This window comes from Aptenodytes patagonicus, unplaced genomic scaffold (genome assembly GCF_965638725.1).
Source record: "Aptenodytes patagonicus unplaced genomic scaffold, bAptPat1.pri.cur scaffold_506, whole genome shotgun sequence".
Taxonomy (NCBI): domain Eukaryota; kingdom Metazoa; phylum Chordata; class Aves; order Sphenisciformes; family Spheniscidae; genus Aptenodytes; species Aptenodytes patagonicus.
In genome coordinates this window covers 15,944-29,820 of record NW_027472406.1, presented here as the reverse complement: position 1 = coordinate 29,820, position 13,877 = coordinate 15,944, and the positions used below count along the sequence as shown (strand labels likewise).

The 13,877-nt window shown below is 64.9% G+C and overlaps 2 protein-coding genes across 2 annotated transcripts; one reads left to right on the top strand and one right to left on the bottom strand.

The window, feature by feature from the left end:
• UNC93B1 (unc-93B1 regulator of TLR signaling) lies at positions 1–3,139 on the bottom strand (the record flags this gene model as incomplete). Its single annotated transcript, XM_076364054.1, is given in 11 exon segments — positions 1–113; positions 255–528; positions 609–791; positions 861–985; positions 1,086–1,179; positions 1,266–1,395; positions 1,472–1,633; positions 1,707–1,860; positions 1,961–2,102; positions 2,193–2,308; positions 3,070–3,139. Coding segments are annotated over 10 exon segments (1,461 nt in total), but the record flags the coding sequence as incomplete, so codon positions are not given.
• A 1,360-nt stretch (positions 3,140–4,499) lies between these two features.
• On the top strand, positions 4,500–13,830 carry LOC143173940 (aldehyde dehydrogenase family 3 member B1-like). The gene is given in 12 exon segments (XM_076364055.1): positions 4,500–4,962; positions 5,744–5,758; positions 5,760–5,947; positions 6,377–6,539; positions 9,248–9,358; positions 9,518–9,638; positions 9,791–9,876; positions 10,113–10,194; positions 10,533–10,919; positions 11,002–11,168; positions 11,396–11,495; positions 13,186–13,830. Coding segments are annotated over 12 exon segments (1,869 nt in total). The 5' UTR covers positions 4,500–4,707; the 3' UTR covers positions 13,380–13,830.
• Positions 13,831–13,877: the final 47 nt, after the last annotated feature.

Genomic DNA, 13,877 nt, shown 5'->3' with positions numbered 1-13,877 from the left:
GGAGGACTGCGCCGGAGGGGACCGGCTGTCAGCATCCCCCTTCAGTGCCGGCGTCCCCTCTCGGGGCACTGTTAGCAGGACCCAGCCTGCGGTGGGTCTGTCCTGCTCCTTGTCTGTGGGTCCAAGGAGTTGGGGACTACCAGGTTGCGGTGCCAGGGGACACAAGGAAGGGGAGGAGGTGTCGGGGAGCTGGGGACAACCTGGCCATGCCAGGGGACAAGAGAGGCTGCGTTGGGGACCTTCCCGGTACTCACTGCTAATGCTGGTCTTGTTGAGGGCGCTCCCCATGCCCCAGAGCACGGCTATGGTGTAGAGCAGAGGCGCCTGGACTAGGTGCCGGGGCTCGGGTGCCCAGCAGAAGAGGGTCACCAGGAGGGCGGTGTGGATGAGGGCTCCGGCCAGCAGCGGGATCTGCCGCCGCAGGCGCAGCATGCAGAGGGCCAGGCTGGAGCAGGCCGAGGCGGAGAAGCCGTAGGCCATGAGGAGGTACGCCAGCTTCTCCAGCCCCAGGGCACACACGCCGTAGTTCTGCAGCGAGGAGAGGCTCAGTGTCGCCCGGCGGGGCTGTCCCCGCTCTGTCACCCCCCCGCCCCCTCCCCGCGCCCTACCAGGGAGAAGCCGGTGCAGACGAAGAGCACCTCGAAGCCGCTATAGATGAACAAGGGGAAGAGGTGGCGCAGGCGGTAGTCCCGCATGTGCTTGAAGGGCAGCTGGAAGATGTTCCCCCAGCCGATACTGCGCAGGTCGATCTCCTCCGTGGGCCGATACGCCGAGCCGCAGAGCACCAGGACCTGCCGCGCGGCCACGCGTGAGGCACTGCCGGGGTCCCAGCCCCGTCCCCTGCCTGCCCCGGCACTCACCATCAGCATGGCGAGGAAGGCGGCCGCCATCAGGGCGCTCTCCACGATGATGAGGTTGACGCTGCGGGGCAGGCTCTGCAGCACTGTCTTGTTGAAGCCGGCCAGCATGCCGTGGCTCAGGGTCCCTGCCGGGGGGGCACACGCCGCGGCTCAGCCCCAATGGGGGAGGTCCCCGTGCCACCGCGCCATCCCACGCCACCGTGCCGTCCGCGCCCGCGCGCTCACCGCAGTGCTTGACCCCGAAGAGCGTGTGGTTGAGCTGGTAGAGGTAGTTGTTGAGGAAGAAGAGCATGGGCATCTGGGCGCAGACGAAGCTCAGCTGCAAGACGTATAGGAGGGGGAGCTCAGTGCCGGGCTGCCCGGCCACGGCCCCCTGCCCGTGCCGCACGCCCCGCCGGTGCTCACGTGGAAGCAGGCGTAGAAGATGGTCTGGAAGACGATGACGTAGGCGTTGCAGGCGCCTCGCGGCGCCCGCTGCTGCTCCTGCACATGCTCCTCCTTGTAGTTGACGTACTCGTAGTACTTCTGGGCCATCCTGCGTGGCACGGCAGGTCAGCTGGTGCCCCCCGGCGCCCTCCCCCCCCCCCCCATTTCTCCCCACCGCTGCCTACCGCGTGATGTAGTTGCCCATGGAGGCCCAGAGGGGCACGATGGCCACCCCGATGGCCACGGCGGAGGGCACCAGCGTGTAGTAGCGCTCCCAGTAGTTGCTGGAGACGAAGAGGGCATAGATCCCCACCGCCAGGAACATGGCCCACTTGGTGCCGAAAAACCTGCCGGGCCGAGGAGGGGGAAGCGTGGGCGCCCGTGCCGGCGTGCCGGCGGGGAGCGCGGGCGGCGCCGTACCTGATGAGGACGGGCGTGTAGAGCAGCGCCGCGACGGGGGTGACGTTGATGCCCATCAGCACCTTGCGGTCGATGTCCTCCAGCTGTATGTTGCTGTACTTCACCTCCCGGTAGGTCTCGTCGTAGTGCAGGATCAGCTGCATCTGCAGGAGGCCTGGGGGGTGGGAGCGGGGGGTCCAGCGGCCGTCACCCCGCGCCCCCCATACCCCCCAAACCGCGGTGGGGGGTGTCCCCGGGGAGGGGCAGGGCCATACCCAGGTAGACGCCGTAGGTGAGCGTGCCGGCCAGGCTGGCGGCCAGCACGTTCTTGACCACGCCGAGGCGCTTGCGACGGAAGTACTTCTGCTCCTCCTCCTCCTCGTTGTAGTCAGGGTGAGCGCCCACAAAATCGTCCAGCTGCGGGTGACCCCTGGCTGTCAGCCCCCCCCCCCGGGGACGGCCACCGCGGGCCCGGCCACCCCGCGGGTGCCCCCTCCCCAAACTCACCTGTGTCTCCGTCCCCTCGGCGCCCAGCCCGTCGCCCGCCACCGTCTTGGTTGCATCCTGGTAGCAGCTGGGGTCTTTCTCCATCGCTGCCTCTGGGCGAGGGGGCGGGGGGGGGCCTGGATGGTGTCAGAGGTGGTGGTGGGGGTGCCCTGTTGGCACCCCCGAGCCCTGCACCCATGTGTCTTGTACCCCCAGAGCTGCGCCCGTGGGCCCAGCACCCCCGGACCCTGCACCCATGTGCTTTGCGCCCCTGCGTCCTGCGCCCATAACGCCCAGCGCCCCGCACCTGTGTGCTCCGCACCCCTGCGCCCGGCACCCCCAGACCCTGCGCCCCTCTGCTCTGCACCCCTGCGCCCGGCACCCCCGGGCCGTGCCCCCCGGCCCCGGTGCTCCCCCCGCTCCCCCCCCCCCCCCCCCCCGTACCCGGTGCCGGAGCCGCGCGGGGCGGGGCGGGCGCCGCTTCCTCTTTCGGACGGGGCGGGCAGGACGGGGGAGTTTAAAGGGGCCGCTCCCGCACCCCCCGGCACCCCCGCACCCCCCATGTCCCGCACCCCCGGGCCCCGGGCCCGGCCCGCCTGCGCTGCCGCCGCCTCCGGCCCGCACGCCCAGTGCCCCCCACCCGCGCCCGTCGTCAGCATCCTGACCCCCTCCGAACCCATCACACCCCTCCCTGCACAGCACCCCGACCCCTCCCTGCACAGCACCCATCCCACCCCAACCTGTGCAGCACCCTGACCCCCCCTACACAGCACCCATTGCACCCCCCCCCCCCCGCGCAGCACCCACTGCACCCCCCCCTTGTGCAGCACCCACCCCATCCCGCCCCCTGCACAGCACCCCGCTCCCCAGCACCCCTGTCCCCCGCCAGCGCTCCCACCAGGCCCTGGTGTGGGTGCTGCCTGCTCGGGGTGCCCCGTGGCGCCGGGTGCCTGTCCTGCCCTGCCTTGGGCCCTGCCGCTCTCGCTTCCCCTTCCCGGCCTGGGTGATGTGGCAGGGTGCCTGGGCGGGGGGGACACCCTGGTTTGGGAATGGGGGGCTGGTTTGGGGGGGGGGGGGGGATGGCGGGGCATACGTCTCTCCCCGCGTCACCCAAAACCCGGGGCCACGAGGGCGCCCAGGCGCGTGGCGATGCCGGGGTGCCTGTGGCCGTGCGGTGCCGGTGCCCCGGGGCAGGGTGGGGAGACCTCTGGGCAGGGCAGAGAGGGTGAAATCTCCGTCACGGGGAGCCGGGGCAGGATCCGGCCCAGCCGGTAGCGGGGGATTCTTGAGATGCGGTGGAGGAGCAGCCAGCGCCACGTGCGGAGGGTGCTGAGGCTGCGGCTCCCACGGGATGGGGGGACATGGTGGGGGACAGCCCCAGGAAGGGCCGCGGCGGTGGTGCAGGATGCGGCCCCGGGGGCTGCCAGGGAGCAATGCTCGCCCCGGGCAAGGGCAAGAGGAGCCACCCCGGGGTGCCGGGGGGGAATGGGCCCTTCCCAGGGGTGCGGGTCCATGGCCCTGAACCCGAGCGATGGTGGGCAGCGAGGCAGGCTGTGGGTGCAACCTCCCCAGAGTGTCCTCCCGGGGCCGATTTGGGTCCCCAGCACCATGCAACCCCCAGGTCTGCAGGCACCTTCGCTTGGGCTCCGGTGATTCCGATGGAGAGCCGGTCCCCCAGTTTTCCCCATCCCCAGGGGCTGTGCGGAGCATCTCCTCCCCGGGCACGTCCCAAATTGGGATGGGGGACCCCGGTATCCCCCATGAGCCCGTTCTGGGTACTGATACACTGCTGTCCCTGCAGGTCTCTCCGGCGGACACGTGGCATCCTCCGTGGAGGCAGGGGCTGCTCGGGGACGGCTGTGTCCCCCTCAAAGCTGGGGCTGGCTCCTGGGGCTGCCCTGGGCATCATGGCCGAGGTCACGGTGCCGATTTGGGGTGCTGCCCTGGGGGGGGGAAACCATTCCTCCTTCCCTGGAGGGCTGCTGCAGGTCCCCGGGGAGCGTGGCCGCGGGGGCTGAGGCCGGGGTGTGGTGGCAGGGCGCGTGGGGCAGGGTTGCTGCCCTTCCTGTTTACAAAGCGGGGTAATTAGGACCGGTCAAGGGAGCAGGCGTGCGGGGAGCCGGCGTCGGCAGAGGGGAGGCGAGGGCTGCGGTGCCGGGCGGGAGGAACCGGTGCCGGCAGGCAGGGCCAGGCGCGGGGCGAGCTGAGGGCTCAGCCGGCCGGCACTGGGGTGGGTGGGAGTGGGCAGCCCTATGGACAGACAGGGGACCCGTGGGGTCCATCCGGGGGTGTCTGCGGGGTCCCCGTGGGTCAGGGTGGCCCTGGGGAGCGGGATGATGGGTGTCTATGGGTCACGGTACTCCTGGAAAGCAGGATGAAGGGTGTCTGCAGGGTCCCCGTGGGTCAGGGTGGTCCCAGAGAGCAAGGTAAGGGGTGTCTACGGGATCCCCATGGGTCAGGGTGGCCCGGAGGAGCAGGCTGAGGGGTATCTGTGGGGTCCCAATGGGTCAAGGTTCATGGTGGTGGTTTGGTGGCCATGGGTGTTCCCTGGTGCCACCGTCCCATGGGGGAGGTCCCATCCCACCGCATCCCAGGCCTTGTCCCCATTGCCAGCCCCGCGGAGGCGGGGTGCTATCTCCCCACTGCCAGCCCCATGGAGGCGGGGCACAGTCCTGCCCGCCCCTGGCCATGGGGCCCGGCCACCGGCCCCACAGCATTTAGGAGGGACACTCTGAGCCTCGGCAGTGCCAGCCTGGCCTCGCGTTCCTCTCACCACCGCTCAGCACCCCAGGTAGGTACCTCGGGGCCCCAGGGACCGGACCCCCCTGCGCGGCACTCAGCTGGCCCCACGGCTGGGCTTCTCTGGCCCCACGCAGGTGGAGGCTGTGGGGCACTGGGCACCCCCCTGGGCGGGTTCCCTGGGGGAAGGGTGGGTGTATTGGGCATGGAGAGGGGCAGGGGGGGTGGATGTGGGGCTGCGGCTCTGCCCCCCAGCTCTGGGCATGTCTTCATGTGCTGGTGGAGCGATGCTGTGCCCAAAGGTGGGCTGGGCTGCGGCAGTACCGGTGCTGGCTCACACGGCCCCGCACTGGGGTCCCCAGGGATCCCCAGGGGTCAGCCTGGGGTGCTGCCCCACACTGAGGTCCCTAGGGATCCCAGGGGTCAGCCTGGGATGCTGCCCCACACCAGGGTCCTTGGTGATTCCAGTGGGGCAGGCTGGGATGCTGCCCCACACCGGGGTCCCTGAGGTCCCTGCAGGGTGACCCCGGGTCAGCAGGGCAGCCCGGGCAGGTCCGTGGCTGGAGGCTGGCAGCCATCCTGGAGCACGGGGAGGGCTCGGGAATCCCAGGCATCCCCCGCCGGGCGCACCGGGGCCTCTGGAAGCCACGCCGGGCTGAGTCACCCCGTGGCCGCGACAGCCCCGAGCTCCAAGCCACCCTTCAAAGGTGCCGCGGGCAGCCCCGGCCGGCTCGGGGCACGGGTGTCTTGCTGCGGGGTGACTCTTCTTGGGACCGAGCCGGCATCTCCGGCGCTTCCAGCTCCGACATAACCCGCCCCGTGTCTCTCCCCAGGGCCACCACGCTCTCTGTGGAGACCGGCAGCTCCTTCCCACAGCTCGGCATGCACCAGCCCCTTGAGCCCCCCGGGCAGCAGCCCCCGGGCTACGGCAAGTGCAGCCCCGTGGGCAGCGATGCCGGGAAAGCCGCCGAGTGCAGCGCAGGCAGCGGGGGCAGTGGAGGCATCGGGAAGGGGCCAGTGATCTGCAGTGCCGTATGGTGAGAGCGAGGGGCCGAGGGCATGTGGCTGGGTGCAGAAGGGAGACAGGATGGTTGGGATGAGGTGGGCAGGGGCTGCTGTGGCAGTGCTGGGGTGCTGGGGTCCCCGGGTTGGTGCTGATGAGGGATGCTGGGGGACAGGTTTGGGGTCCACGGGCCACCATACACCAGTGGGGCCCAAGGGAGGAGGCAAGGGACTGCCGGGAACCATGCCCTGTGGGGGGCACAAGGAGCCCTTGCTCCCGGCAGCAAGGGGAAGACCCAGGTGTCCAGGCTCCCTGCTCTCTCCCCAGGGACTCTGGGGCTCCGGTTTGATGCTGGGCTGGGGTGAAGCGGAGCTGGGGTGACGTGGAGCTCCTCTCCCTCATCACCCGGAGCGCGAGGGGCTGGGACGGGGCTGGGATCCCTCTGACATCTCCGTCCCCGCAGCGCTAACCCTTACGCGGGGCTGGTGAACCACCTGCGGGCAGCCTGGCTCTCGGGGAAGACGCGGCCCATAGAGTACCGCGTGGCCCAGCTGGAGGCCCTGGGTCGCTTCTTGGACGAGAAGAAGCAGGACATCCTGGAGGCCACCGCCTCGGACATGGGCAAGGTAAGAGGGGACCAGGTGCTGGCCACCAGGGTCACATCTTCGGGGCTCTGCATACCCCCCTGTCTGGGTCTTGCGTCCTCCTGGGTGCAGGTGTGGGGCCCTGGGCATGGGGGGTCCCCTCGTCGGGGTCCTGCATTTCCCTTCACGTGCTCCAGGGCTGGTGTGGCGCACTCGTAGGTGCTGGGTCCCTGCAGAGCTCTCCACAGCCGGGGTTAGCCACAGCACACGTAGGGACCACGCCGCCAGGCAGGCTTGATGCTGCTAACCCCGTCCCCTTTGCACTTAAACCGGGCAAAGCCCCCGTTGGCCGATGCGAGGTGGGAACCTCGGCGTTACCGAGCTTCAGGCGCCGCATCCGCCCCATGCATCGAGTCCCCGGTGGCTTCCTGCGACCTCCGCAGAGGGTGATGTCCTGGGGTGCTTCTCGCCAGCCCGGTCGCACCTGGGATTACCGGCGTTGTGCAACGTGCTGGCCTTGCACATTCCTCCCAGGGCTGCTCAGGGCCGGGGAGGCTCACTGGCCTCGCAGGGACTGGTTTCGCTGGCACGGCGCTGAGCCGTGCGGTGGCACAGGTGGGGACCTGGATGTGGCTCTGGGTATTGCGGAACGCCGGGAGCTCCCGGGTGGTCTGTCGAGGAAGAGGAAGCATCCCCGCTGTGGCTGTGTCTAGCAGCCTCAGCTCATCTCTTCTCTGTCGGTTGCTTCAGGACCCTGTTCTCCCCCTTTTTCCCTTCCTGACGTGCGCTGCAGCCCAACAGACCACCGCACGCTTTGGTCACGTTGGCATTAGGAAGTGTTTTCAGAGGGATGGCTTGCCCTGGCGCAGCGTACCTGGTCTTATCTAGTAGTGGTAGCACTCGGACCCAAAGGACTTGTGTCTGTGGGTGTATCGGCGCAGCGGCCGTGCCCTCGGACACGGGTTTCAACACCCTGACATCTCCCCAGGCTCGTAATTGCCTTGTTTATTTGAGGTGAGGGCCTTCTCCTTCAGCCAGGGGTTGATAGGCATCAGCGCTCGAAGTGCGTCCTTCATCTCTCCTAATTGTATGTAATTAGAGCCGGTTGTCTAGTAATATGCTTGTTATGCAGTCGGGCCTTCATAGTTAGATGGACAATTCATCTGGTCTTGCGTATCTGAGGTGGGTACCTCACCTCCAGGGATGCCGGTTTCTCTCCACTGATGATTGAAGGAACTTGGATGACCTCAGACTTAATGTCCCATCTTACAACCTCCATGTCCCATCGAAACCCTTAATGGCCCATCTTCACCAGCAATTTCCTCATCCTCCTAGTGATGCAACTGTCAGCCTGGGCTGAGAGCGGCCCCGTTGCTTCACCGGACATCCGATGTGCCTGCTGAGCCCTCAGGTCTAGGAGCAGCTCGGCCTCCCGGCAGCGACACGTGTCCGGGCGCTTGAGCGGCGTTGGGGACCTGAAGGTCTCTTGAGTGGGGCTTGGTGGTGGAGCGTGACAGGCTGCTGCCTGGGAGTCAGCAACCAAACTTTCTAACCCCAAAGGGGTGTTTTGCTCCAGCGATGGAGGAAGGCTCCCACCCAGGGATGCTTTCGGGTTGGAGGACTCCAAAGGACGTTGTGGTGGAGGGTGTCAGACAGCTGCGCCCACCACGCTTTGCAGACGCGGCTTCACAGCGCAGGAGCTTTGCTGCTCCTGCTCTCCAGGGCGACGGAGGGGCTGTACCGAGCCTGCTGAGTTATCTTCTCGTGTCATAGAATCATAGAATCATAGAATCATTAAGGTTGGAAAAGACCTCCGAGATCATCGAGTCCAACCGTCGGAAGAAGAAGTGTCTTCACACTTCTCCTGCAAGAACGGTCCTGAGCTGTGCTTCACGGCTGTGGTTACGGCGGCGGAGAGGACCCACCGCGTGCAGGAAATGCCTCGGCGGGCCCCGCGATCCCGGCTCTGATGTCCCGCCACCGATCCCAAGTCACCGGCCGTTTAGTCATCGCCTGTCCGGATGGTCTATCTTGGAGAAACCTGCTGGGTTTGTTTAATTCCCCGACCGGGGCGGCTCGCCTGACCTGCCTTTCCCAGCCGCGTGCCGGATCAGTGCCGGAGCTCCAGGAGCTGTGAGGGGTTTCTGCCCGGGACGGGAGTCTGGTGGCGTTCAGCCGAGCTCCATCACGAGGCGTTTAATTGAGTGGTTCCTCTTCTTCATATTTCTCTTTGAACAAAGCGAGGTCTTAAGTTCAGCTTTCGTGCACGGGCTGTGTGAGGGAGCTCGGGGCTTTGCTTCCAGCTCATGTGCCCAAGTGGTTGGGACACAAACGCACCAGCGCAAGAGCACTGTCCCATCCCAGGTCAGCGGCGCGGAGCTGCCTCTGACCAGCGGTACCAGCTTTTCTGGAGCTCCTGGAGCTCCGGTGACATTGCTTGGTCCCCCCTTGGCTCAGGGCTCTGTTGCCAGGTGAGCAGTTCACAGATGCTGAGCTCAGAAGGCTGTTAAATATTCTGAAGATGTTGAATATTGGGGTTTTTCCTCTGGCCAAATACCTATTTTCAGAAAATTTCAGGGACTGTGATATACCCTGGGGGTTGCAGGAGGTGACAGCAACTTCTGCTTAATACCTTCTGCTTCGTAGCTTCTGCTGCTCTTCATGGGCAGAAGAGGGGGGAGATGTCTACGGCGGATGGGGAGGAGGTGGGGTCAGTGTTGGGGTGATGCTTATGTGATGTCTGTCCCCAGCCGTCCTTTGAGGCTTACTTCACCGAGATCCTCCTCTGCAAGAATGAGATCAACGGCACCCTGAACAACCTGTCCCACTGGATGAAGGACGAGCACGTGGACAAGAATCTGGTAAGGCAGAAGCTCTGGGCTGACCTGGGAAGGGAAGAGGGGGAGACGAATTGCGGGTGGCAAGGGGCAGAGTGGGTTGGGGAGGGGAGCGCTGCGCGCTGGGCTGAGGCAGGGCAGGAGGCGGTGGGAGCAGCACCGAGGTCGTGGCCTTTCTCGCAGGTGACACAGCTGGACTCGGCCTTCATCCGCAAGGACCCGTACGGGGTGGTGCTCATCATCGCGCCCTGGAACTACCCCATCCACCTCTTCCTGGTGCCCCTCATCGGGGCCATCGCTGCCGGTGAGCCGAACCCGTCCCCTGGCCCGGAGGCTCCAGGCAGTGCCAGGCACCGGCGAGGGGGTCTGGCCAGGGGCCTCGTCCCCTGGCTGGGGTGCCAGAGGGGCTGGCTGTCACCATGTCGCTGCTCTGATGTCCCGTCGATCTCCCCCCAGGTAACTGTGTTGTTTTCAAACCTTCGGAGACGACCAAGAACACCGAGAGACTTGTTGCTGAAATGCTGACCTGCTACCTGGACAATGTAAGAAGCTCTCCCTGTCCTTGTCCCTGTCCCTGCCACAGGGCCACGGTGTTCCCAACCCTGCCTTGCACACACGGGCGCCGCACCATCCCTGGTTTCAGGTGCTGCCGTACCTCCTTCCTCCACGCTCAGCCAGCGTCCACGTGCCCAGCAGCCCGGGATGCTGTTGGTGGGGACAGGGACAGAGCGGCCCGGGCGGACGCTGACAGAGGTGGACCCTTCCTCTTATGTTGCAGGACTGCTTTGCCGTGGTGACCGCCGGCGTGCAGGAGACCACCAGGCTGCTGGAGAACAAGTTCGACTACATCTTCTACACCGGTACGTCCCGCGGGCCGGGGCAGAGCCCTGCCTGGTTTTTGTGCAATGAGGAAGAGGGGTTCCCACCGGACACCCCGCTGCGGCTTCCCCTGGCCGTCAACGTGAGACGCTGGGCAGCCTGCCTGCAAACAGGACCCCTTCCCTGCCCTCTGAGAAGGCAGGGCTTGTGTTGGGGATCTGGTGTCGGGATCTGTTGGAGGATCTGGGATGTGTGTGTCTGAGGGTCTGGTGGGACTTGGCGCGTTTGCCCTGGACCTGGCTCCCCAGAGTGCCACATCCCAGAGCTGTGCCGTAGCTGGTGGGATCCCTGCCGTGATGCATCTCTTCCCTGCCCTCAGGCAGCACCTCCGTGGGGAGGATCGTGATGACAGCTGCTGCCAAGCACCTGACGCCTGTGACGCTGGAGCTGGGGGGCAAGAACCCCTGCTACGTGTCCGACACCTGCGACGTGCAGAATGTGGCCCGGCGGGTGGCCTGGGGCCGCTTCTTCAACGCGGGGCAGACCTGCATCGCGCCCGACTACGTGCTGTGCAGCGTGGAGATGCAGGAGAAGCTGATGCCCGCCCTGCGCGAGGCCATCACTGAGTTTTTTGGCTCCAACCCCCAGGAATCCCCCGACTTCGGCCGCATCGTGGGGGATAAGCAGTTCCGCCGCATCCGGGCGCTGCTGTGCAGCGGGCGCGTGGCCATCGGAGGACAGACGGACGAGAAGGAGCGCTACATCGGTGAGGGCACGGGGCCCCGGGGCTTGTGGGACCACCTGTGCCTGCGCACTGAGTGATGCGTTGCCGTAACCTTTCTCCGCAGCTCCCACGGTGCTGGCGGACGTGCTGCCCTCTGATCCTGCCATGCAGGAGGAGATCTTCGGGCCCATCCTGCCCATCGTTGTTGTGGCCAACATGGACGAAGCCATTGACTTCATCAATGCGCGGCCGCGGCCGTTGGCCATCTACGCCTTCTCCTGTGACAGCAAGGTGCCTGTGGTCCATGGACCAGAAAGGGGGGGTGTGTGTGTGAGGGAAATGGGGCAGAAAGGCTCGTGCCCACCTTGCCGACACCCCAGGGTGTGCTCTGAAAAGTCTTTTGAGCCCAGCTGCTCTGGGCACAGGGGGCCGATGGATGAGCCGGGTGATGTTTGACAAGCGTTGCCCGCGGAGCCAGGGTGCGGGACCCACGTCCACCTTCTCTGCTTCCCTCCCAGGTGGTGAACCAGGTCCTGGAGCGGACGAGCAGCGGTGGCTTCTGCGGCAACGACACCCTGATGCACGTGACGTTGACCTCGCTGCCCTTCGGTGGGATCGGTAGGTCCAAATCCCCCAACCTGCCCGCCCCTGCCCCTGGCCGACGTGAGCCAAGCGTGATCCCACCCGCGGTGCCTGAGCCGTGCCGGCCGTGGGGAGGGAGGGTCTCGGGGGAGACGGGGCACCCAGGCCTGGGCCCCAGGCCCAGGGGGCTCAATGGTCTGTAGGGAAATCCTTCTGCACCAGATAGGGCCCCAGCAGAAGCCCTTTGCTTCACTGCACCAGGGCTGAGCTCGTGGGCTTTGCAGCCCCGTTTCTGCTGAACACGCGTGGAGCACCCTGAGGTTCCTTCTCTCCGTGCTTGGTGTCCCAAGCACGGCGTTCCCTGCGTACGTGGAAGTGCTTCATGTAAAAGGTAGAGAAGTTTGTGCCACTTGGGTATTTCCTTGGTATTTCTGAGCAGCACGGGCACCGTGAGTGAATTTTGTGCCAGGGTTTGGTTCCTGCCCTGCTCAGGCTTACCTGGGATCTCATCAAGTGCTGCTCCCTTTGGTCTGTCCGTCACTCTGCTCCTCGTCTGGGAGCACATCCGAGGCGTTGTGCCTCTTGGGTAGGTGAGCTTCCTCCTGCAGACAGCGTGGTGCCGGATAGGAGCCCTTAACGTCGCTCAGGAGCGGGCTTGTACGTTCATTCTGCCTTTTAGGACTAGATAGTAGGAGCAAAACGCTTATAAATGTCTGTGAAATCTGCTTATGGTAACTTGGAGATCCTCCTCGGCAAAGAGGAAGAGTTTCTGCTCTCCAGGGGCAACAACAATTGTTTTCTCGGGTGAAAAGCGAGGTCTGCTCAGCCCTGGACCCTGGTTTGTAGCATTGTCCAGGGAAGAGGACAGGAATACAGGAAGCCTCTGGCGATGTTTCCCCGGAATACTTTCCCGATCTCCTGGTCTCTTCCCCAGAATATTCTCTGGGGAAAATACCTCAGTTTTACGCTGCCCATGGTCAGCATCTCTGTCGGGGCTGGCAGCTGATTCAGATGAAATAGGACACCACGACAGCAAAGTGTAATTAATTCCTCACCTGACTGTGGCTCAGGGAACAATTTTTGGTGGTTCCCATACCGTAACTTATCTTTATGGAAATGATTCAGACAAACTGCCTCAAATTATCAGGTGAAGCCATTTTATAGCAGCCCGGTCAGGTGAAGGGTCTGAAGTCATCGGGGTGAGATGGCATTCGCCAAAGCTTCCACAGGAGCTCGGATGTGAAGTCATTGGGCTATTAACCGCGATGCGCAACCTCAAGCTTAAACCAGCCACAGGAATCGGGAGAACCGGTGCTGCCAATGTGGCTCCAATTTTTAAGAGCTCCAGGAAGAAGCTGACGTTCGTAGGGGCCACACTGGTAGCTCCTAACCATGGGTAGATATTGGTAGAGCACTGTAGAGGTCGTAGAGGGAAATCGAGCCTCGTAGACCCAGCAAAGCTTACGTAGATAAAAGTAGGCCAGTAAAAATGATGCACTTGGACCTCCAAACAGTGGCGAGCTGCGGAAGGATTTGCTGGACTGAGTAGCCGTAGAGCTGGGAAAGGTGCAGGGCAGGGTGAGATCTCCTCCACCACGTCTGCCTTGCTCAGCGGCGGGAGCATTTGCATGAGAAAAGCCTGTAAAGTTTTCCTTGCGTTGCCGACGCTCGGCGTGGGCAGGAGCGGGGTCCCGTAGTAAGTTTGGACCCGTGCCGTGTGTTACAGGAAACAGCGGCCTGGGGATGTACCACGGCAGGTTCACCTTCGACACCTTCACCCACCACCGCGGCTGCCTGCACCGCAACATGGGCCTGGAGGCCCTCAACGCCCTGCGCTACCCGCCCTACAGCCAGCAGAAGCTGGGGCTCTTGACGGCCACCTTCGAGATCAAGCGCAAGGGCATGTGCACCCTGCTCTGAGGGCTGCCCCGCGCCGCTCGTGGACTGAGGGATGGGGGGGGGGGTGACTTCTGGCTGGGTCCCCCCGGGGAACAAAACCACCCTCCTTGGGGAGGCTGGTATCCCCCTCCCTCCTTGGCACCGATCCCTCGTTCCCTTGCCACGTCCTTCGCCCAATGCACGTCGGACGGCGGGGACGGACATCTCCTCCCGCACGCTCGCTCCTCCCCAGCTGCCTCTGCTCCGGACCGTTTGCCAGGACACATATGAAACGGCAAAAAGTTCTTTTTCTCACCCCGTACTTCTCTTCCCAGCAGAGAAATGGTCCCTGCGAGGCTGAGGACCGGCACTTAGCCCCATCTCCCGTTAGACAGACCTTTCCTTCTGGATGAACCTCGTTCTCCCTCCTCTCAGTGCCGGCTGTTGCTTTTTCCTCCGTGTAACCCTGCCTGTAGTAAAGACTTTGCATTGAGCTCTCCTGCCTGGCCTTGCCTTCTGCCTCCATCGCCTGGCTTGGGG